This window comes from Nannobrachium achirus (assembly GCF_963921795.1).
Source record: "Nannobrachium achirus genome assembly, chromosome: 23".
Lineage (NCBI taxonomy): Eukaryota > Metazoa > Chordata > Actinopteri > Myctophiformes > Myctophidae > Nannobrachium > Nannobrachium achirus.
In genome coordinates this window covers 26,826,460-26,852,127 of record NC_137830.1, presented here as the reverse complement: position 1 = coordinate 26,852,127, position 25,668 = coordinate 26,826,460, and the positions used below count along the sequence as shown (strand labels likewise).

The 25,668-nt window shown below is 43.1% G+C and overlaps 1 protein-coding gene across 1 annotated transcript; it reads right to left on the bottom strand.

The window, feature by feature from the left end:
- Positions 1-1,100: 1,100 nt before the first annotated feature.
- LOC308308450 (leiomodin-2-like) lies at positions 1,101-25,668 on the bottom strand (the record flags this gene model as incomplete). Its single annotated transcript, XM_080753866.1, has 6 exons — positions 1,101-1,127; positions 18,159-18,614; positions 18,859-19,077; positions 21,338-21,598; positions 24,133-24,582; positions 25,384-25,668. 6 exons carry the CDS (start codon positions 25,666-25,668, stop codon positions 1,101-1,103), a joined length of 1,698 nt encoding a protein of 565 aa, XP_080609992.1.

Sequence of the window (25,668 nt, the reverse complement as noted above, 5' to 3'; positions counted from 1 at the left end):
TTAAAAAATCAGGCAAATCTGTACACAGAATCTCTATACAGATCTGTCAGATATTTCATATTCCATCCTAACTGGCTAACACTGGCTTCCAAAATTTGCAGGATTGGTCGGTTTTCAACTAAATGGCTCAAATAATGGAACACAGTATGCGATTTCTGTGAAATATATGCACGCACATTGCTACTCACCCTTTTCATATTATTGGCTATTTTAGATGAGGCTATGGTAACTATTTTTTGCCACCCCCTATTTCTTTATGGAATTACACCTCTGCCTGGGGTTTCTGTGTTTATTCCAACATTAGGCTTACATGTTTAAGGCAGTAGTTAGTGACAGATTCTGCTGTTAGCATAATCGGTATAGGGTAAGTGTTAGTGATACTAATAGCACACATCTTGTGACACTACAGTCTGTTATTCAGCCAGTCTGTTTGTATTTGAGATTGTGTCTCCTATACATAACTAATATAGGCCTAATCCCTCGCTGTATTTCTGATAAATGTTTAAGAAATAATGTTAAGCATGTTATTGAACATCATAACAAATTTGTCAGACATCTGTTGAAGATAAGTGAACATGTATGCAATGCTCCCACATGTCAAATCACTGTGAAGCATGCTGTACACACCAATAGTGTGTGTGTGTGCGTGCGTGCGTGCGTGTGTGCGTGTTTGCGAGCGTGTGAGTGTAAATCAATCTAAACAAGGGTGAATGAAAACACCACATAGCAGTATTTTTAATGACTTAAAACAATTCACCAAACAACTCAAAATATGTACAATTTTACAAGTAAATTGACAATTAGAAAATACAATAGTAAACATATTCAGCGATAATCAATTCAAGCTCAAAATACAAATATGACATGTTATTAAGCATAAATATGTTTTTTTTTTCTTTCAATGTAAAGCCATTATTTCAGTGCAAATTTGTTTCTTTAGTTTTTTTTCATTCGTCTCATATTGACATAGTCATCCCAACATTATGTTCATGTTGTCCTGTCATCGTTGTTGCCAACTTGTTGGTCACTTCATTGTCCCATTATTCAAATTTCAAATTTCCATGGTAACAAATTGACCAATGAGGGTTCCTCTTCCTCCGTTATCTAAGATGGTGTGGCAGTTCCACCTGGAAAAATCAAAAAAAAAAGAAGAAAAATAAAAGTTTAAATATGGAGATACAGGTTTCTGCCCGACCACCAACAATAGTATATTGGCAAGTTGAGGTGTAGAAAAGAACGATCCGTTTCAAACACTTTACAATGTGAATGGTTTTTCTTGATGACTTTATAGCGCTGGTCAAATTAATAAATTGTCCAATAAAGCCAGATTCATGCTAAATCAAAGGCCTACTTCATTTATCATAGTGTGCTGAAAATGGCTAATATGCCAGGCACAACATGGTTCTCCATTCCACTAACAAATGATTATAAATGGCATCCATATCATCCCTGTTGTTGTGACTTGTGGGACTTGAATGTGAACTGGCCCCAGATGTCTATCTTCGTTATACCATGTCTCAATTATGTGCATTCTGTCTCGACAAATTTGAGCTGTATCTCTGAATAACCACACATTTTTGACTTTTTGTGGTCTTTGCAATGTCAAAAAGAAAGTTTCAAAATAAGTGCATTGAAGGTATTCAAAAAATAGCAGGTATACAAGCTCACGGTGCGTTGGGCTTGTACATCTGCTATTTTTCAACAAGTGTGAGAACTACTGATTTAGAAGGCATTTGTAGAATCGGCCTCAGGTCTGGGTTCAACTGTGTGAAACTTTAATTGCTTTAACCTCTTCGTTATGCCTCATCGTCTCCAAAAAACGCTCTCTCTTTTCCAGACTGTCCATGCGTGTCAACAGATGAAGTGATTAAGAGGTTTGTTTGTTGCTGCGTGTTGTGGAAACGAGTTGTATCTCCCTTATCAGAGTTCCACTGAGGCGCTCCTATAAATAACTGCATTAAGTGGCCGGAATGTCACAGCTAGGAGACCCCGGCCTGCATTCGAGGGCAGGGATGATTTTCCATTTTAAGCAACATAGCAAGACCTGCTGAAGCATTATAGCAAGGAGCTACAATCTGTCTGTATAACTATAGCCAAAGGATAGAGAAAACATTAGGTTTAGGGTGGGAGAAGTATACTATCGATGGATGGATTGATGGATGGATGGATGGATGGATGGATAAAAAGATAGATACTTCTATTATGAAATGAAAACAAATAAGATTTGGTAATGTATTTTGTGCTGATTGGTGCAGCGGTTGGCGAGATTAGCTCTCTCACACACACACACACACACACACACACACACACACACACACACAGTCCGACCCTCTTAGCCTCCTGCAGAGCCACGCCATGAACCCCTCCAACAAATAAATAAAAACCTTTTTCATGTCAGTGAACCCCATATTAATATGTATTTGGCCACGGACCACCATCTGAAAATAGTGTGTGGCAGGGACCCCAAGCAAGACATAAACATTGTCTAAATTATTTAAAACAAAATAAAAGTTGCACAATAAAAAATAAACTAAAATAGCCGATCTGCAAGCTTACAACATGTGAGCTTTGTGTTCGAATAGCCTTAGTAGCTATAAAATAGGTTTAGAGTGGTAAAACTATATTAACTAAATATGCTGGGGAGTTGGGACCCTCTTGAACCCCCCTGTGGGGACCCCCGGATCCCACTTTGAGAACTACTGGCCATACAGTGCACTGCTCCTCTCTAGAACCTAACAGTCTGCACTGCACCCTCGCCATGACAGGACAGAATCCCACCAGCACTTCTCCCTGCAGCGCGCACCCTCCTGCTGTTCGTCTCATAAAGGGAAAATGCAAAGGGCAAGTTGACCACCCATTCTCTCCTTTTAAAAAAGGGGAGAAGAGATTTTTGGAAAGGGTCCACTCCCCCCCCAAAATCATCAAAGCGTTGTTGTTGTATTTTCTTGAGCGCAGGCCCATTTAATCTACTTTAATTGTCATACTCTGGTCCTATATGCCAAAATAGTTCTTCTGCATGGATGAGCGTGGCGGTGGGTGTCATGTCCTCGCTCACCCCGGCTTTCCCCTTTGTCTGTCTTTGTCTCCGTCCGTCCCTCTGTTCCTCTCCGTCTATCTTTCGCTCTGTTCTCTCTTCTCTTTGTGAGACAGGTTGAGGGCACCAGCTGACATCCACATTGTTTCCCATAAGCACTCCTCTCCTGTCATCCCTCTCTCATACACCTCTCTGTCTCTCTCGCTCGCGCTCTCTCTCTCTGCTCTCTCTGCTCTTCCACATTTTTACACTGATGCTAAAAGATATTGTAGTGTACCTGTGTGTAGGTTTATCATACTGCTGTCGTTCCTGTACTTTAACTTTGATCTCATTCAGCATTGTTTTTTATTTTTGTATTTATTTTTTGTATTGTTGTATAGAGGGTAAGCGCGTGACATCATCATCATACCCGGAAGTTATGCGGGAACGCCTACTGACTGGCCAAAAAACGACTTTCTGGCCTTGACAGTCCAGACATACAAACAGAAAAGTCCTATCCGATTGCATTAAACAATGTTAAACAACGTTAAAATCACTTTGCCACTTGATTTGCCATTCACTTTATGCATGCGCATAATAACCTCTATTGTTGTTAGGACAGTCTCTGTGGAATATGTCACACCAAGATTTCACTGAGTGTTCCTGTATGAGTAGAGGCAAATAAACCCATAATTCTCCTCTCTTTCTCTCTCCCCCCTTTCATTTATCTCCCTCCTTTCTTTTCCTCCCCCTTCCTCCCGCCACCTCCCATCTGACGTCCCAGCACGCACTGTGCTCGGCGCTGCCCCCAGCCGCAGTAAAAGCATTGTAATCATACCACAGTGTGTGGGCTGCTGACAGATTGTGCCGTTTTCAAACCACAGAGACGATGACGCGTGCGCACACTGTGTCACCGATACCAAATAAAACTCCCGCCTTGTTAAGAGATGCCCTGGCCTGCACACATATCTGACAGAGCAGAGTGGTGGCCACGGGCCTTTTGTCCTCTGGGAAGCCCCAGCCGGCACGTTGATTTCCTTCACCAGGTGTCCTTGTCTTTTAGCTGTCTAGAGAAGTGGTTCTCAAACTGTGGGTCGGGTCCCCAAATTATTTTGGGGGGTCTCCAGATGATTAACTTAATGTGCAACATTGTTGTGCAACATAAAGTTTAAGTGTATAGAGGGTATCTGCACATTTCTAAAGTGACAATTTAAGAACTTTTTAATACCTCTAAAATGACAAATTAAACATTGGTCAAATTGACAAATATTAGAGGCAGAAATTGTGAAAATAGCAGATCTACATGCTCACAACACCGATCAGCTATTTTCACAATAGAACCGTGCTATACAAAATGTTAAGCCTCAACTCTTAGTGCTCGTCAGGGTTTGGGGTCCCCAGTTCAAATATGATTACATTGGGTGTTGCAGCCTGAAAATGTTGAGAACCACTGGTCTAGAGGGTATTGTCACACATGTGTGACTGAGGGAAAGTACAGTAGATATGCAGAGGTGTCAAGCTGTCGCGTGGAGTTCAACATAGTTGCAATGCACACACAAACGCAACTCAACCGGAAGGTTCCACCGTGTTGAAGATTCAATCAGAAAGGCTGATATCATATCTCCCCAGTCCTAATATCTCCGTCTTGGCATACAGTACATGGTACATCAGTGCTACGATGGGTTTGTTTTCCTGATCATGATGTAGGCCTACTCTGTGATGTCATCTGACAAATAGCTTCAGTGTCTGTTGTGAACTGATTGTAAAATTGATGGATTTTTGAATGATGGAGGGACTCCCACTGACACAGGTGGGGATTTTATTGAATAGGTTCTTGGTCTACCTACAGTATGTATGTTTTAGATTGCTATTTCTATGCATTTATGTATTATTTTTTTTGCACCGTCTCCAGTCCCATGCTGGGGTCCACAACACAGCCTTGGACTGGTTTAAATCCTATCTTAAGGACAGAAGCTTTTCAGTTAGCTTCTCCTCCAGCCCCCCGTCTCTCCTACGGGGTGCCTCAAGGTTCCATCCTAGGCCCCATCCTGTTCTCTCTATCTACATACTTCCCTTCGGCCAAATAATCAGACAGCATAACATCCCATTCCACTATTACGCATATGACACACAATTGTACCTCCCCCTGAAACCCAACGACCATTCCACACTAGCCAACCTAAATAACTGCCTTGCTGACATCAGATTTTGGATGGCACAAATTTTTGCAACCTTTGCGCTCTTGTTAAATCTCATGCCCAAAATCTGGGGATGCTCTTCGACTCCGCCTTTAAATTAGACAAACAAATAAATGCCATAGTCAAAACCAGTTTATTCCACCTACACTCCATCACCAAAATCAAACCATTTCTCTCACCACGCAACCTAGAGATAGTAATTCACACACTACTGTAACTCCCTCTGATGAACTTTGCACTTTATTGATGATTAGAAGGCTTCTCCCTACTACTTTTAATGTTATATTTTTCTTGTAATGTATTTCGATCGGCGAAGCACTTTGGTACAATGCAAGTTGTTTTTTAAATGTGCTATACAAATACATTTGATTTGATTTGATTTGAAGAGTGTCTGCTAAATACCAAAATTGTAAACAGAAACGGGCCATCGAAGTAAAGTATATATGTACACATTAACCTGAAAGGGTTAATGTGTACATAATATAGCAGGCAGTCTGTAAGACATAAACAAAGTTGCTGCACACTCAAAGTTTAGATGCAGAGTTCTCATCATCATCTGACCAGGCCCAAATGACCTTGACACCTTCCCTTTCAGCTGCTGATGGCAACTATAAATATTCCTCATGTGCTTTTGACATCACATTAAATGTACGTATGAACCCCCATTGTCACCATGAAATGGATTAGTGGAGGCAGTAAGGCCGAAAAATAAGCTGTTAACTTCAAGTCATGATGCAAAGGTCCCATTTGGTATGGAAGTACCTTAGGGCCATAGGAAATAATTTATCCAAAGAGACAAGTTAGATCACCCTTCATTTTCTATTTATAGCCATTATAAAAATGGCCGCCAACAATAATCCCCAATACACCAGACCCCATATCTTTGCTTCTGTTAGAGCTATAATAATAATATTGGTGTCAAAGTGTACATTTTTGGGGTCTAGGAACTCAACTAAACAGGTGTCAATGCAAAAAAAACAATACTTCACTAATTAACATGACAGCGGGGGGTAAAATATGCAAATTTCATGAAAAATAACACGTTTTAACAGGGTAACGTACCCCCTCACCCCTCCCCCTAAACTTTGATTCACTTTTCCTTTGGTATGGAAGTACCTTAGGGCCATAGGAAACAATTTATCCAAAGAGACAATTTAGATCACCCTTCATTTTAAAAATGGCCGCCGACAATAAACCACTATTACACCAGACCCCAACTTTGCTTCTGTTAGAGCTATAATAATAATATTGGTGTCAAAGTGTACATTTTTGGGGTCTAGGAATTCAACTAAACAAGTTTCAATGCAAAAAACCCAATACTTCACTAATTAACATGACAGCGGGGGGTAAAATATGCAAATTTCATGAAAAAATAATAAGTTTTAACAGGGTAACTTACCCCCCCACCCCTCCCGCTAAACTTTGATTCAATTTTCCTTTGGTATGGAAGTACCTTGTGGCCATAGGAAACAATTTATCCAAAGAGACAATTTAGATCACCCTTAATTTTCTATCTATAGCCTTTTTAAAAATGGCCGTCAACAATAAACCACTATTACACCAGACCCCAACTTTGCTTCTGTTAGAGCTATAATAATAATATTGGTGTCAAAGTGTACATTTTTGGGGTCTAGGAATTCAACTAAACAGGTTTCAATGCAAAAACCCCAATACTTCACTAATTAACATGACAGCGGGGGGTAAAATATGCAAATTTCATGAAAAAATAATACGTTTTAACAGGGTAACTTACCCCCCCACCCCTCCCGCTAAACTTTGATTCAATTTTCCTTTGGTATGGAAGTACCTTGTGGCCATAGGAAACAATTTATCCAAAGAGACAATTTAGGTCACCCTTCATTTTCTATCTATAGCCTTTTTAAAAATGGCCGTCAACAATAAACCACTATTACACCAGACCCCAACTTTGCTTCTGTTAGAGCTATAATAATAATATTGGTGTCAAAGTGTACATTTTTGGGGTCTAGGAATTCAACTAAACAGGTTTCAATGCAAAAACCCCAATACTTCACTAATTAACATGACAGCGGGGGGTAAAATATGCAAATTTCATGAAAAAATAATATGTTTTAACAGGGTAACTTACCCCCCCACCCCTCCCGCTAAACTTTGATTCAATTTTCCTTTGGTATGGAAGTACCTTGTGGCCATAGGAAACAATTTATCCAAAGAGACAATTTAGATCACCCTTCATTTTCTATCTATAGCCATTTAAAAAATGGCCATCAACAATAAACCACTATTACACCAGACCCCAACTTTGCTTCTGTTAGAGCTATAATAATAATATTGGTGTCAAAGTGTACATTTTTGGGGTCTAGTAATTCAACTAAACAGGTTTCAATGAAAAAAACAATATGTTTCAACAGGAGTAAAATATGCAAAGAAAAATGAGTTTTAACAGGGTAATGTTCCTTTTTCTCCCGCTTTGGCAATGAAGTAGGCTACCTTAGGGTAATAGGAAAGAAATTATCCAAAGAGATTAGATCACCCTTCATTTCTGAAATATACACGTTTTTTTTTTTAAATGGCAGCCATCATTTACACTTACAGCAATACAACACAGCCTATATCTTTGCTTCTGATAGAGATATCATTTCTGGGGTAATCTGATTACATTGGTTTCAAGACAACAAAAAAACAATAGTTTTCTCATTATCTTCAAAATGGAGGTGAAATAATTAATCACATTTCATTAATAGTTAACAAATCATTTACTGATGCAAACTTGGACACATCATCAGTGTTGTTTCCTGGAGTCACTGGGTGTTTTGGGTCCTGCAAGAGTCAGCCTCCTCAGGCGACCCGACTGAAGCTGATCAGACCTCGTTATGTATCCAAGTGGCATGCTTCTGTCCCCACTGCTCTCCCCTCTTAATCTGGAGGCTTTTTCTGCTGCATCCCCAATGTTGCCTATGGCTCTTCTTTGTTGGCAACTGTTATGCACAGTGGCGTAGCTGTGCTTAGGGAGTGACTGGCAAATTCCAGACCGCTAGATGTCAGGTCTCAATCTGGACAGGGAGATGTGTGGTGGATGTTTCAGCTGCCTCTCCAGGTCAACTGTCATCACTCTCGGGCTGTGGAGAGCAAACCAGCAGAGCAGTTCTTTGGTGTTTTCTCTGACCTTTTCCCTTCCTTGACACAGTGAATGGCCTTAGCTGTGGCTTGGGAGTATTGGATGCCCTTGATGCCCTTGCTGATTGCTTAAAGGACCAGGTCACCTCTGGGACAACCAGATCTTATTTTATTGTTGTGTGGGACACGATCAACACAATCCTGAATTATTTTTTGTGTTCAATCTGGGTTTTTAGATATGTTAGTATTTCAGCATGCTACAACTGGTCATATGATGCATTTTGCATCATATGACCAGTTGTAGCATGCTGAAATCGGCTGAAATACTAAAATATCTAAAAACACAGATTGAACACAAAAAATAACTCAGGATTGTGTTGATCGTGTCCCACACAACAATAAAATAAGATCTGGTTGTCCCAGAGGTGACCTGGTCCTTTAAGCGATGGATTTCAGGACCTGGTCGTTCCTCGATAGAAACCGGCCCTCAGGCCTCACCCAGCGCCTTGGAGCAGCTGCTCAGGATATGTTCAGGATATGTAGGGTACCTGGGTGCTCAGGATGTGCACTGCAGATATTCCTGTGCCCATGCCACAAACTCCTCCCTGACTGAGCTGAAACAGAGCCTGAGTTTATTGTTCTTCCTGTACAGCCTGGTTTTGCTTAGGCTGCGGCCACAGCCATCTTCATTCAGCCATCATAGATGAGTAGAGGCCAGAGGATTTTTGGGTGCATTTCATGCTGGTAAACACAGGCCTTGAATCTTCCAGGGAGCCCCCTCCAGGTCAGCACTGGTTGCCTTGATGGAATCTCTGTCATTCAGAGTGCGGTTGAAGACATTTCCAAGGCTCATCACCGGCTTCTCAATGACTGATGGGATCTGGTGTTCTCCCAGACTGAAGCGAATTTGTCTATGATATTCCCCTTCTTTTGGATAATTTTTCCCTTACCAGGTATCTTCCAGCACATGCCATTGCTCACAGTCTTGGACCATCCAAGGCAATGGCACTGCCAGCATTCCATGCTTTAATGGGGAGCAACACAGCCTTTGGCAAGGGCAAGAAGACAGTCCGTGCGGCAGTCCTTGCCTGAACTCGCCTTACCTCTTCAGCTGCTCTCTGGCCCTAGCCCCACAACTGAGATGATCTCCACCCACACACCCATTCTCCAGAAATCTCTCCAGAAGCTGTATGGTGTTTCCGGGGGGGGGAGAGTGTTTTCTGCTGGTGTTTCAGTCCGTATCAAAGGGTGCGTTCGGAAATGCGCACCGGGTGTGTGCTCAGTGTAGTGAGTGCCTAAACCCAACCCTAATCCTAACCTCAGTAAAACTATGCCTAAACCCAACCCTAACCCTAACCCTAACCTCAGTAAAACTATGCCTAAAACTAACCCTAACCCTAACCCTAACCAGACCCAGTGCACATTTCCGAACGCACCCTTTGATACACTCGGACTGAAACACCAGCAGAAAACACTCTCCCGTTTCCGGGGATGACATTAGGACTGTGTCCTAATGCTCGACTCTCCCTCTTCCTTCACAAAGGAAGCTACTTTGATCACATGCCACTAAGCAGTGATGCGCTCCATTGGAAGTGCAAGACAGACTGTATTATTGTAGCTATGGGTTCTGGTGTAATAGTGGTTTATTGTCGTCGGCCATTTTTTAAATGGATATAAATAGAAAATGAAGGGTGATCTAACTTGTCTCTTTGGATTTGTTTTTTCCTATGGCCCTAAGGTACTTCCATACCAAAGGAAAAGTAAATCAAAGTTTAGGGGGAGGGGTGGGGGGGTAAGTTACCCTGTTAAAACATATTATATTTTCATGAAATATGCATATTTTACCCTCCGCTGTCCTGTTAATTAATGAAGTATTGGGTTTTTTGCATTGAAACCTGTTTAGTTGAATTCCTAGACCCCATAAATGTACACTTTGACACCAATAATATTATTATAGCTCTAACAGAAGCAAAGTTGGGGTCTGGTGTAATAGTGGTTTATTGTTGGCGGCCATTTTTAAAATGGCTATAGATAGAAAATGAAGGGTGATCTAAATTGTCTCTTTGGATAAATTGTTTCCTATGGCCACAAGGTACTTCCATACCAAAGGAAAGGTGAATCAAAGTTTAGGGGGAGGGGTGGGGGTGTAAGTTACCCGGTTAAAACGTATTCTTTTTCATGAAATTTGCATATTTTACCCCCGCTGTCATGTTAATTAGTGAAGTATTGGGTTTTTTGCATTGAAACCTGTTTAGTTGAATTCCTAGACCCCAAAAATGTACACTTTGACACCAATATTATTATTTTAGCTCTAACAGAAGCAAAGTTGGGGTCTGGTGTAATAGTGGTTTATTGTTGGTGGCCATTTTTAAAATGGCTATAGATAGAATATGAAGGGTGATCTAAATTGTCTCTTTGGATACATTGTTTCCTATGGCCCTAAGGTACTTCCATACCAAAGGAAAAGTGAATCAAAGTTTAGGGGGAGGGGTGGGGGGGTAGGTTACCCTGTTAAAACGTGTTATTTTTCATGGAATTTGCATATTTTACCCCCCGCTGTCATGTTAATCAGTGAAGTATTGGGTTTTTTGCTTTGAAACCTATTTAATTGAATTCCTAGACCCCAAAAATGTACACTTTGACACCAATATTATTATTATAGCTCTAACAGAAGCAAAGATATGGGGTCTGGTGTAATAGTGGTTTATTGTTGGCGGCCATTTTTAAAATGGCTATAAAAAGAAAATGAAGGGTGATCTAACTTGTCTCTTTGGATAAATTCTTTCCAATGGCCCTAAGGTACTTCCATACCAAAGGGGACCTTTGCATCATGACTTGAAGTAAAATGTGTCTTACTGCCTCCACTAGATCTGCAAGACATAAACAAAGGCACAGAAGAAATGCAAAGTAAACTGCACACTCAAAGTTCAGATGCACAGTTCTCATCAACCACTTAAAGCCCATATGGTTGAGCATTCCGGATCAAGTCACCATAAAATGGATCTTCTCTTTCTCCCTTTCAGGTTAATGTGTACATAGCAGGCAGTCTGTAAGATAAGTTGCTGCACACTCAAAGTTTAGATGCACAGTTCTCATAGATAGATAGATAGATACCTTTATTATCCCAAGGGGGAAAATCATCTGACCAGGCCCAAATGACCTTGACACCTTCCCTTTCAGCTGCTGATGGCAACTATAAATATTCCTCATGTGCACATAAACAAAGGCACAGAAGAAATGCAAAGTAAAAAAAATAACAAAAACAAAAAAAAGAGTTGCTGCACACTCAAAGTTCAGATGCACAGTTCTCATCAACCACTTAAAGCCCATTGAGCGGAGTCCCTCAGGGCTCTATGATAGTGTATTTTCTGTTTTAGCTCTACATAAAATATTTGAAAATGGCAGATCTATTTTATGTTTACTTATTTTCTGAGGTTTTCCCTCAGAATATGGATCCTGGGGTTTAAGTGGTTAAATACCGAATGTTTCAGCGGTCCATGCTGCCTTCATCAGGGTGGCCGGGGTTACATTTTAATGAATACAATTGCATTTTGTCCAATTGGTATGGTAGACCAGTGGTTACCAAACGTTTCTGTGAGACTGTGACCCAAAAGAGAAATTAGACCTGTGCCTGGGACCCAAACTAGTGAAAATAGCAGATCTACAAGCTCACAACACAATGTTTTGTGCTGCTTTGTGAGCTTGTAGATTGGCTGTTTTTCCTACTTCTTAATTTATGGAATTTCTTAGATTTTAGTTTTATTTATTCATGAAATTACTTCGAAAGATCATTGCATTTATCATTAAAATCTTTGCTTTTTTTGTTGAAATAATATTTAAAACAAAATGTACGAAACAAAAAATTAAGAGACCCATAATGTCCGCAACCCACAAATGGGTCCCGACCTACTGTTTGGGAAACAATGTGGTAGACTACCGGTATGTTAATACAATTTATTACACGGCTTGGTTGAATGCTTGATTCTGATTGGTCAGTCAAGGAAATTAGCGGTGTGTTATGTATCTGGCTCGGCGGTCGTTATCGGGAAATACAAATCCCGACAGCCTGATAACCCCCGAGGCGACTTTTGATTGTATTTTGTCTCCCTGCTCTTCTATGGAGACCTTTAGATTGTGTCAAAGTGCTTGTCTCACCTGACACGAAGTTTGACCTGATGGTCAAGATTAAATTTATCCTCTGAGCAAGCAGGCATGCAGGCTCTATTAGATCAATTGTTTAAAAAAATTCAGCACCGGGTTCAAAATAAATCTGGGGTAGAAGAGGAAAATTGGTTACAGTGCAGCTTTAAGTCTGACCAGGCCCAAATGACCTTCCCTTTCCCCTCAAAGAACACTTCCAGCTGCTGATGGCAACTATAAATATATACGGTAGGCCTATACCTAAATTACCTCATTAAATGCAGGCATGAACCCCCATTGTTCACGGAACCCATCTTTACCACCTGAAGTCAATCCTAAATCCGGTTACGCAGTAGGGGCTCAACCCCCTTCTGCTGTATAATATCCTGAGTTGTGTGTCAATATTAGTACTTGTCCAGGCCTGGCGTATATCTTGAATTCGTTTATGTATTAACTTCTCATAACATTTACTCTATAGATGTGAGAGCCACAGGGCGCCAATCAGACTCAATACCTTGGACTTTTTTTTTGCACTGGTACAATGACAGATGATTTAAAAAAGGAGGGACACACAACTGTGGCAAGAGAGAGTGCACATATACCTCCTGTGCCCTAGTTTTGCACCCTTCATGTATGGAGTGCCGCTGTTTTCAACTTTGTGATTCTTTTCGATGTACAAGTTTGGCTGTAACCTTATAGCCCCACGGGGGAACTCCGGCTGGGTTTGAGTTTCAGGTTTTACACTGTCATATGGAAGTGAAGGTTACGCAAGACAGTTTCAGTCAAGCATGTGTGACTGACCGTTCCCTAATCCATAGGCGGCAGGTCTGGGGGTGGCGCATGATGCGCATCGCCGCGGCACCCGCGGGCTGCAGAGTCGAAACCCCATTAGAAGTTGACAAAGTTGAATTCTCACTAAATGACATTCTTTATACTACTATTGGGGGAGCGCTCTCATTGGTATGCAAATGTAGGCCAATTGTTCTTCTGTTTTTACCTGGCAGATTTGAGATTTCCAAACACCTACAAGTGCACAGACAGCAATTATTCAAAAAAAAAAAAAAAAAAAAAAAAGATAAGCAAGTGGGTCATAGAGTGGGTGAAAAGAGTCTATAGTCTGTAATTCACTATTAAGGAGATGTAGCCATACATGGAGATGGCCAAACTGCTCTTTTTCAAACGACCCTGGGACAATCACAGCAATATCTGAGCTAGTTGGCAGATTAATGGTACCTCGATGGATATTTCGTGGAGCTCTGTCATTAAGATAGATTTCCATCTCTGAAGAAGGGTTCTTAACATTAAGTATCTCTACTGCTGTTTTGAACTGTTTCATTAAATGTTTACAGTCATGTAACGCTTGTGCTCTTTTCAGTAGATCTTCGCCAAAAGGAGTTTATTTGAAGGGTGTGCCTTTCGGTTCTGTAATTCATTGTCTGGATCATAGACCTATAGCTGAGCAAATTTAGGGGTTGTCGAATCTGAATCGGGAAGTAGACTACCAATAAAATGATAACATTTTCCTTGAATTCGAAATCCTGGTTTGAAACCTCCTGTATTGATTTCCTTCATTCCAAACAACGCCATAGCAAGGGCGTTATTGTAATTCCTGGCATTCTGTACAAATAGTGGATTTTCAAATAATTCTTTGATGATCTGAGGAGGTTGAGGAGGGATTGAAACTGGTTTGGGATTTTTGGCATCATAGTGAAGGTTAACACGGCCATTTGAACAGCAGAATCCTTTTCTTTCTTCTTTCCAGGATAATGCGCCACATGAAGAGCACTTTGGGCAGTTGAAAATGCTTACTTGTAGTGCTGCGCGGGTCAGCTTTTTTTCATAGCCCGCACCGCCCACAGCCCACATGGAACGTAACCCGCCTGCCCGCGCCGCAGAACAATCTACAAATCAACGAATCCGCCCGCTCCGCAACCCGCATTTAAAAAAAATATGGTATATCATCTCCACAATAGCTCATCTTTATATACGGCTCTTCTAAGTACCCAAAGTCGCTTTACAGAAAGGTCTACAGTAGCACAATATTGTCATAGGCTAAATAAACAAACATGTTGTTCAAATTCTGGGTTTAGCCTATTTGACAGCATAAAGACATTCATTCAAAGACGTTCATTGTCTCTAAATCGCAGGGGAATCGGCAAAGTAAGAATGGCGTTTCAGGTTTTATGTCAATCATATTTATACAGCGCCTCGCACTTCAAACAGACAGCAAAAGACCGTCAATACTAAATCCTGTTGGTTATTGATTAATCACCAGATTGGAGAGATGGGAGCGACTCGAGGTGAGCGTGGTTCATTCAGTATAAAAATCCGTCTCACTAGCGAAAGTTGTGTTTCAAATCGTATCCGTTGACTGGCTGGTTATATAACTTGACTGACACAAAGTATTTATAAACAGACTTGTGTGGATGACAGAGACATCTAAGTGAAATCCTGATCAGCGACACGCGCTGAATTGTTTGTGCATTCTCCTCTGCTCATGTTGTGTGTCTGACTGGCTGCTATATATATATATATATATATATATATATATATATATATATATATATATATATACTAGAAGTTCGCGGCCTTTTTGGCCGCTCACATCTAGAGATTGCGGGCGCTCACAGCTGCGTTGTAGCAGTTATCCAACTGATATGGCCATATATGGAGATCTGTATCTCTCCAAATGGCCACTTGTCCCTAGTGCCCAGTTGTCCAGGTGCCCACCTCTCCAAGTGGCCACTTGATCCCTAGTGCCCACCTCTCCAAGTTCCCACATGACCCTATTGCCCCCGTTGTCCAAGTGCCCACCTATCCAAGTGTCCAGGTGCCCACCTCTCCAAGTTCCCACATGTCCCTAGTACCCAGTTGTCCAGGTGCCCACCTCTCCAAGTGCCCACATGTCCCTAGTGCCCACATGTCCCTAGTGCCCAGTTGTCCAGGTGCCCACCTCTCCAAGTGCCCACATGTCCCTAGTACCCAGTTGTCCAGGTTCCCACCTCTCCAAGTGCCCACATGTCCCTAGTGCCCACATGTTCCTAGTGCCCAGTTGTCCAGGTGCCCACCTCTCCAAGTGCCCAGTTGTCCAGGTGCCCACCTCTCCCTAGTGCCCAGTTGTCCAGGTGCCCACCTGTCCAAGTGCCCACATGTCCCTAGTGCCCAGTTGTCCAGGTGCCCACCTCTCCAAGTGCCCACATGTCCCTATTGCCCAGGTGTCTGTCTGTCCGTCCGTCCGTCCGTCCGTCCGTCCGTCCGTCCGTCCGTCCATCCATCCATCCATCCATCCATCCATCCATGGATGGATACATCCATCTATCTCATCTACCACTGTGTGTGTGTGTGTGTGTGTGTGTGTGTGTGTGTGTGTGTGTGTGTGTGTGTGTGTGTGTGTGTTTGTGAGTTGACACGTGTGTGTGTGTGTGTGTGTGTGTGTGTGTGTGTGTGTGTGTGTGTGTGTGTGTGTGTGTGTGTGTGTGTGCAAAACCCACTCACTGTCTGACCGCACTGTAGCCTAATTTCTGGTGGTTCACTTGGAACGGCTCTGTTCCTAGTATAATGTTATGTGGTCTGCTCACATTGTGATCCCCTTCATCCTCTCTTATCCTCATATCTAATTGTCATTCTGTTCAGCTTCTGTACGCCCATACAAAGACTTTGTGGTGACTGTACTGTCACATGTGAGTGTTTCAACAATGGGGAGTGAGTCAGTCAGTCATTTACCGACACTGACTATTTTGCTGGACTGCCAATTAACCTGTAGTCTATTTGTGTCTTTGCCAGGCTGCTAATGGACATAACCCCTTTGTTTCATCACACCTGTGTGATTAGTCTATATATTTATCGCTGTTAAATTAATTCTGTATTTTTACAGGTGAAATATATATAGGCTATTATATAATTTTTCTCAAAGCCTAAAGCATAAAGCTCGAAATTCAGGACACTCATGCTCAAAATGCAATGACGCGTGAGCAAATTGCAGCGAGTGCACAAGCAAAGTGCGAGTGCAACATTGGATTCCATCTATTCAACTTTGTTTTTGCAATCTCAGCCACTAGATGGTGTTTGTTTAGCTGGGCTTATACAAATCTGTTTACTGGCATGTTTGCGTTCTTGTTGGTGGTCCAGAGTAGAAGAGCCCACCACAGCGATGACTCACAGGCCGGTGGCTTTGTGTCATGCACGTTAATGACCTCTGGGCTCTGATGGTACTGTGATAGCTGGAGCACTTGTTAAAGTTAAACAGCCATCACATTTAATTATCCTGGAGACCCAGGCTGGAAAATAACTAGAGCGCCTGATCCATGCCAGATTGTTGTGCCCGATGCTGATGCCGAATTTGGAGAGTCCTAGACCAGTAGTTCTATACTTTCTCATTTCAACGACCCCAACTCTTTGAGAGTGTACCAAAATGGACACGGTCCAACATTCTCAACTATGATGAGCAAGGTTATATTTGCCAAAATCGACAATTAAAGTTTTTTTAAATGTGTGAATCAATTCATAATCGTCCTTGTCCGCATCGTGATTAATCTATGAATCGATTTTATTTTCCACCCCGGTCCCCTACACAGTATGTCTGCTCTTCCATGCCATTAGGTCACCAAGCAACCACCCTCCCTGGAGGATGTTGTTGGCTGGTGTTGACAATGGCTGAGGAATTTGGGAACAGACTGATCTCAATGTCCAATTCGCTCTGTCATTATTGTGTCATTGTGTCACTACCAACCAGATGGCTCTCTTATCTCTTGATTCACTGAGAGGTTTTTCCTGACTTGTTGCCAACCAGGACAAAGCTGCCGGTTGTAGTGCCGCATTATGATGGAGGTGGCACAGGGTGTAACGTGTGCCGCCTGCAGAAGCCTTGAAAAGGCTGTACATGCTCTCTCTCTCTCTCTCTCTCTCTCTCTCTCTCTCTCTCTCTCTCTCTCTCTCTCTCATATAATGCACAGCACCGTTCCATTTTGCCCCTTTAAGCGCAAGACTGTTTCTCTCCCATCTGTACAGTATACTGTATATACGTTGCCATCACAGTTGCATGTGGTGTACAGTTCAATATACATTTACATTATGTGTACAGTGATGTATTTTATTCCCTTATTATTATTATTATTACTAGGGGATCCCTTCCCTTCTCCTCACCCGTCCAATCTCTAAACTGGATAGATACCCATATGCAGCCTTACAGTATATGCCTTGATATTATGTTCAGGGCTGGATTAACCATTGGGCCGGTGGGGCCGTTGCAAGGGGCCCTTGGCTCTCAGGGCCGCGTCATTGACAATTTACTAAAATTAAATGTATACGTTATTCAAATATCATATGTGTGGGCCCCTCCTCTGTTGTCTACAGGTGCTTTCTTGGCCCACAGATTATCATCAGGACTTAAAATCTGAGCTGGGTAGTGTGCATCGGGTGGAGGGGGGTTATGGTGGAGGAGGGGGCCCTAAAACATTATTGGCCAGGGGCCGTCGCGGGGGTTAATCTGTCCCTGATTATGATGTCACCCTTTGCCCCTCTCTGATTGGCTATGGTTATACAAGGCCCGTGGCCCGCGATTGGCTGCGGGCGTAAACACAGACGGACACCGTTTCTGGAACTTATAGATAGATAGGAAGATAGATTTGCCCTTTAATTATTGCTAGTACATGCTACTGCAATGTTTGAAGAAGCCCAACAAAAAAACACAGAAACACACGCTCTCCTCTCACCTGTCGCAGGCTCCTGATGCTGCTGTTGCGGATGGAGTCCATCAGGCTGTCGTGGGCGGACCTGAGCGGGGTGGAGGGCCTGCTGGCCCGCGCCTCCTCCGGCGCGCCCACAGGCCTCAGGGCGTTCTTCAGCTCCCTCAGGATGCTGCTCGTCTCCTCCTTCTCCTCCTTCGTCTCCTTCTTGCCCTTCTTCCCTTTCTTCCCCTTCGACGTCCTGGACGCCGGTGCCGGCGCCCGCGTGCCGACCTCCTCCTCGTGAGCCCGGATCACCTCAGCGATCTTCCTGGTGGGCTTCTTCTTCTTGGAGGGAGGGGCCGGGGGAGGGGGAGGTGGAGGAGGAGGAGGCGGAGGAGGAGGGGGAGGAGCGGGAGGAGTGTCTTTTTTGAGCGGAGCGGGGCGGGCGAGTTTCGGGGAGGACCAGGGCGAGTTGTGGGGAGAGGGGCTAGGCGTTCCCTTCTGTGAAGAACAGGAACGAGAGGATTGGTTACTCGTTTTCTTTCAAATATTTAGTATATTATCATTCAAATATTAGTGTTTCGGCAATTCACGGCGACTCGCTCGCAACCGCTCGCTCGGCGGTGTCTCACGTGGCTCATGGTCGCCTGAGACGGCGCGCCTCCGTCATCTCCACCGAAAACAAGCGCTCCTTTACAAGAACCTAACTGAACCCTGGTGGGTTGGGGATTCACGCGTTACATACCAGCGCAGTGGTGCGTGGGTTAACGGCTCCGTCCGGCGCCCTCTGCTGGCCTTGCTGCTGCTGCTGTCTTTGTTCCTGCAGACGTCTCTGTCTCTGGCGGTCCTGGTTCCTGGTCAGGATGCCCGTCATGCTCATCCTGGGCCCCGGCAGGTTGAACTGGTAGCCCAGCTTTATCAGGGTGTGGTTCTCCCTCAGGAGCTTCACCATCTCCATCTCCACCTGACACACACAGCAAGCTCACTGTCACTGGTGGAAAATGTACTCCAATTTCTTCTTTCTAAATACTGCAATATGGAAATACTCTGTTACAAGTAAAAGTCCAAATTTAAAATTGACTTGAGTAAATGCGCAAAGGTATTGGTATCAAAATTTACTTAAAGTACCAAAAGTAGAAAGTATTCATCATGCAGAATGTCCTGTTGCACAAGTTTTCAAATGTATAAAATGTATAAAAATCTTTACCTCAAAAAAGTACAGTACTTAAGTAAATGTAGTTGTTACTTTCCACCACTGGACACGGTCTAGTTTACTAATAGAATGGCTGCAATGTGTATTTTTGAGATTTGAAGTAGACAAGACTGACTGACTGACTGACTGACTGACTGACTGACTGACTGACTGACTGACTGACTGACTCAGTTCCAGTTCTTTGTTAAAAATCACACCCGTGTGAAGTGGAGCTGTGTGTGTGTGTGTGTGTGTGTGTGTGTGTGTGTGTGTGTGTGTGTGTGTGTGTGGATCATGTGTACCGATTTTTGTGACATTTGAAGAAAATATGTAGGAAAAGGAGCAAAAAGTGTGTTTTGGAGAAAATTCAAGATGGCGGAAAATCTATCATGGCGCAAATGGGCGTGGCCTATATGGGGAGATGCGTCATGACCCAAGGAATCCAGGGAAAAAATATTTTTAATTTTCCGACCTACGGTTCAAGAGTTACAGGCCAAAACGTAAAGTGGGGTGTTATGGCGCCACCATGTGGCCAAATGACACAATTATTTTTTATTTAATCCTTGAAATCATTATGAACCTCCTCTCCAAGTCTTGAAACTCTAGCCCCTATGGTTTGCGAGAGACAAATAATTGAATGTGAGTTTTTGCGATTCCCATTATAAGTCAATGGGGAAAATTAATTCACTAATAAATTAATATCAATTAAACTATTGAACCTTTCTCTTAGCAAGTTACTAGCCCACGATTCCCGAGTAAGCCGGTCGATTTGACATATGGCGCGAGTGTGTGGTGGCAAAACTGTGGGACTAGTAGCGTGCCGAAGTTTAGGAAGTTCAGGCTACATACACACAGACACACAGACACACAGACAGACAGACAGACACACAGACCCACACAGCCACGTATAGGGAGCCTGTGCTTCACACAGCTCCAAAAATCACACCCGTGTGAAGTGGAGCTGTGTGTGTGTGTGTGTGTGTGTGTGTGTGTGTGTGTGTGTGTGTGTGTGTGTGTGTGTGTGTGTGTGTGTGTGTGTGTGTGTGTGTGTGTGTGTGTGTGTGGATCATGTGTACCGATTTTTGTGACATTTGAAGAAAATATGTAGGAAAAGGAGCAAAAAGTGGGTTTTGGAGAAAATTCAAGATGGCGGAAAATCTATCATGGCGCAAATGGGCGTGGCCTATATGGGGAGATGCGTCATGGCCCAAGGAATCCAGGGAAAAAATATTTTTAATTTTCCGACCTACGGTTCAAGAGTTACAGGCCAAAACGTAAAGTGGGGCCAAATGACACAATTGTTTTTTATTTAATCCTTGAAATCATTATGAACCTCCTCTCCAAGTCTTGAAACTCTAGCCCCTATGGTTTGCGAGAGACAAATAATTGAATGTGAGTTTTTGCGATTCCCATTATAAGTCAATGGGGAAAATTAATTCACTAATAAATTAATATCAATTAAACTATAGAACCTTTCTCTTAGAAAAGTAATAGCCCACGATTCCCGAGTAAGCCGGTCGATTTGACATATGGCGCGAGTGTGTGGTGGCAAAACTGTGGGACTAGTGGCGTGCCGAAGTTTAGGAAGTTCAGGCTACATACACACAGACAGACAGACAGACAGACACACACACACACACACACAGACCCACACAGCCACGTATAGGGAGCCTGTGTTTCACACAGCTCCAAAAAGTTAAGAGTTCTCATAAAGGGACTGCCCCATAGGTCGAACTCCCGTTGGGTCGACTGAGGTTAGGGTTAGGGTTAGGTTTAGGCATACCAGTTTTAATGAGGTTAGGGTTAAGGTTAGATTTAGGAGGACATGTTACCGTATACTGGATGGTATCTTTTAGCAACATAGCTGAAGAGAACCTTTACTAAACAAACACTAAATATGATTAGGCCTAATATCAGCATATACACCTATTTAACATTTATTTGAACAAAAGAACATATATTTACCGTGGCACCTTTAAGTACCACTAGGTAAAGGGGTCAGCTAAATGCCTAATGATTGTGTCAAACTGACCTGTCCTCCACACATATGTCTCTGGTTGTGGAAGCGTAATTCAGTGAGAGTGTGGTTTCCCGGCAGGGCCTGGACCAGCGCCATCACACCTTTCCCCGTCACGTAGTTGGACTCGATGTTCAGGCTGACGATGGAAGAGTTCTCTCGCAGCATCTTGCCGATGGCCAGTGCCACGGGGTCGTCGGCTCGCGTGTTCGCCAAGCTGAACACTCTCACATGCGTGTTGCAGCGCAGCGCCTCGGAAAACCGGATCAGAGTTTCCTGTAGAGCAGGGGTTAGGTGGGCAACGTTGATGATGGCGAGGGCCACTATATTTCCACCTTCACTCCAGAGGGGCACATTGCATATTGCTACATCGTACTTTGTCATTCTAGTATCTCATGCAAAAGAAGCAAAAATAGCAGATCTACAAGCTCAAAACGCATCGCGCTGCGATGCGTTTTGAGCTTGTAGATCAGCTATTTTTGCTTCTTTTGAATTGGAATCCTGAATTATTTTTTGTTATTTTTTAATTGGAATCCTGAAATGTAACATTTTGATTTAATTTCAAACGCATTTAGTTATATACTGTACTCATGTTAACTTTATGAACCTAAATACAAATACATTGGACATAAAAAAAATACATTTTAATACTACTATACAAGTCATTAAGCTACTAATATAGACTGACGGAATTAAAGCAGGTCATGTTTGGAATTATAACAGCTGAAATCAATTGTATATCAGTATTCTGGTATTAACCTGCTGGCCGCATTAAGTGAAGGTGGGGGCCGCATGTGGCCCCCGGGCCGCCAGTTGCCCATGCATGCTGTAGAGGAAGGTAAACACATCAATACAGCAAGACCGATGTATCAGTTTGCTCGATATATCGGCTTTTTTTGGCTTTTTGTGTGTCATTGGTATCGGCAGTTAGGGGCTGTGTCCACACTCAGAGAACACTTTTTGAGTTGCAGCGCCTGTGTGCTGTGATTTCTAGACGCACTGGTGCGCTCATCTTCCCAGCACCAACCATCACACTTCAGCACTCCCAACGGGTGGCGTTTTTAAGGGTGCAGCACCCTGGGCGCTTAAAACACAAACAAAATATCTACTATTTATTTTATTTATTCTTTGAATGGGGCTTAAAGGACGACTTCAGACATTTTCAACCTATCTATCTTCATATAACTGGTCCTCACCATTGCTCATTCTAAAAGGTAAAAGTTTTGTCTACTTGGTCTATGTCTCAGAGGAGGGCTGTGAACATTTCAGAAACACGCCTACCAGTGACATCATCGATGGGGAATCCAAGCTAATAGAAACTGCAATCTGAAGTGTCCACAGTCCTCCTATATGAGAGACAGACCAAGGACAAATAGTATACCATTTTATCATGAGCATTAGTGAGGACCTTAAGGACTTTTATGAAGATAGGTTGAAATGGGTCCTTTAAGTGATTAATTAAAATACATTTCTTTATTTTGTTTTATCAAAAATGTATTCGTTTATTTGGTTTGCTTATGAGTTAAACATTCTAAAATAGAAACTAGGATAACATCTTTAAAAAAATGACGATTGGCATCAGACCCAAAGAATTGGCATTGGTTAGCCTCTACAAATTAAGTTATAAATGACTTACTGAATGAACCGGTTAATGGGAGATTTTTAAATCCCAACTGGATCATGGAGGGCTGTGAATTAACCAAAAACATGAACCACATGTTTGTTCTCCTACAAGATCATACCCCAACAGAGCCTCAAAATGTACCCTCTACTTCCCCCACACATTTCCAACTGTAAATAATACAGTTAATACAATAATGGGACTGGCTTATATGATTTATAAACCTTTCAATAATGTACAGCAATGTCTTCCGAGAATGTGTGAACTTTACCATGGGACACAATGCAAATCCCAGGATTATGAGAAGAGCAGAGGTCACATTGACTCTGCTAACCTTTACATGTCTTTTTTTTACAGTGCAGTCTTCACTGAAGAAGACATTAATTAATATGTTTATCACAATTCAAGATCAAATGTTTTGCTTTGTCCAGGCTGTACAGTACGTTGTTAACAAGTCGTTAATGTTGCAGGGGTATGTGTTGTGTTTCCATAACCTTGCCTTGATGACATCTGTGAATCCGTCAAGTCTAAAAATAAAACTGCCATGGAATGAAAAGCTGCCTCAGCCATGGAGCACGGACAGGCTAAAAGCTAACATGGTTAAAAAAGTTAAATATATACAGTAATAGCACACTTTGAGGTGCTGTGTGCATGGGTCTAGCTTGCTGTGTGTGTGTGTGTGTGTGTGTGTGTGTGTGTGTGTGTGTGTGTGTGTGTGTGCTTTCTGAATATGGAAGAATTTGAAGCACTATAACTCACTGATCTTCCATTCACAAGTCATTTTAGTTAATCCAAGATGGGGGGTGGGATGGCAGTTTTCTTGGAGAGCAATTAAACTCCAAACAATTTCATAATGAATCCCACTTGGACCACTTAGCAGCAGATTGTTCACAGAGACTCACGGTTCTGCTGGAGGGGTTTATGGCGTGTATTGTCTAGTTTGGCACATGCCAACATGATGACATTATTATGACAACACATGCTGAAGACCCTGGGTGTCTCAGCTAGAGGTGTCATTTCAGATAGAAAATAGGGGGTAGTACAAAAAGGTTACCACTTGCGCCCCGTTTTCCAGAATAGCCATGGCCAAAACGCATATTCATTTGGGGGTCATTGACATGAACCTTTGGTAGACATGATTACCGGTACGGCAGACACTGAGACGGATGGGAGTAGACTGCAGTCTTACCTGTGAGATATCGTCGATGTTGTTGAGGTTGACCTCTGTGAGTTCGGGGTCGTTGCTGAGGACTCGCTCCAGGGCGTCGTCCACCACCACGGGGTTGCCGTCGGCGCTGGCGTCGGCTGGCGGAGGAGGCGGAGTCAGAAGCCTCTGAGGCTCCGCCCTCGGCGGCTTCAGGAGCGCCTGGGGGCTGATGACCCGCGGCGGCGGCAGCACAGAGTCCTTCGGCGGCTCGGGTTTCACTTTATCCTCCTCTGTCTCTTCCTCCTCCTCTTCCTCCTCCTCTGTTACTGCTTCCTCCTCTTCCTCGCTCTCCTCCTCACTCTCCTCTTCTTCTTCCTCTTCTTCCTCTTTTTCGTCTGCACGCGCTTTCTTCTCTTTCTCGTTCTCTCCGTCTTTTTCGTCCTCTGCCTCGCTGTCGCTTTCCGTCACGCACTCCTCCTCCTCTCCCTCGTCCTGGATGTCAGTTCAGTTTTAAAATTGGTCAGTTGATTAATTTTCCATTTAAAGCCGTATTGCGTCAATGTTGTTTTGTTAATAAAATATTATGATGTCCAATCTGTATGGTAAACTATATTAATACACTCGTACATTTGGGGTGGTTGTATTTGATCTCCCGGCTCTTCTATTGTAGTAGAACCTTTTTCTAGGTTGGACATGACCTTTGACACAATCCAGTTTCCGATAGAGTTTTCCGATGCATTCTCCACTTTTAGAGCCGAGTTTAATTCGGTTCGGGTCGGAGAGTCACAACATCTCGGCAGCACAGAACAGCCGACTTTATGACGGTACACCCCCCCCCCCCCCCCCCCGAACCTCTGAATGACGTCATATTGTAGTTTGGACAGAGCCGAACCAAATTAAACTTGTCTCTAAAAGTGGAGTATGCATCGGCCCTTACTTGTTATAGAGCAGAAGGGTGATTATCTGTCAAATTAAATTAGCAATTTTAAGTATCTCGTCTCGTCTAAAATTACTGTACTCCCTTTACTTGAACCTTAGCATCCCTGTTCTGCGGGGAGCATTTGCCAAAAATAGCTGATCTAAAATCTCACGCCCGTGGTGTAGAGGGAGTGGAGCAAGTAGACAGCTGACCCTGGTCAACTAAGTATTAGTTTACTAGTAGTATAGGGGATTACATGGTTGAATAATTCCTCGTGTTTCATCTTTGCAGAGGGAATTACTTTACTTAATTTCTTACTTCCATGCAGGGAAAACCACATTTTTTGCCAAAACAACAAATCCACCCACACTAACCGGCTTGGGACTTCCCCCTTCTCCTCCTCCTGCTCGCTCCTCTTCCAGAAGCTTCCGTGTCTCGTTCTCCCAGTACTTGGTCAGGGCCTCTCGGCTGAAGGTCCCCGTCGGTGTCTTGTCCGTCTGGTCCCTCTGTCTCAGGCCGATGGGGACATTGTCATCCGGGTCGATGTCCACCAGCTCCTTCTCCAGTTCGGCCAGCTCCTCCGGGCTGAGGGAGGCCAGGAGCTCGTCCTCGTCGACGTCTTCGTACTTACTGAGCTCCCGGCGGTACCCAAACTCCAT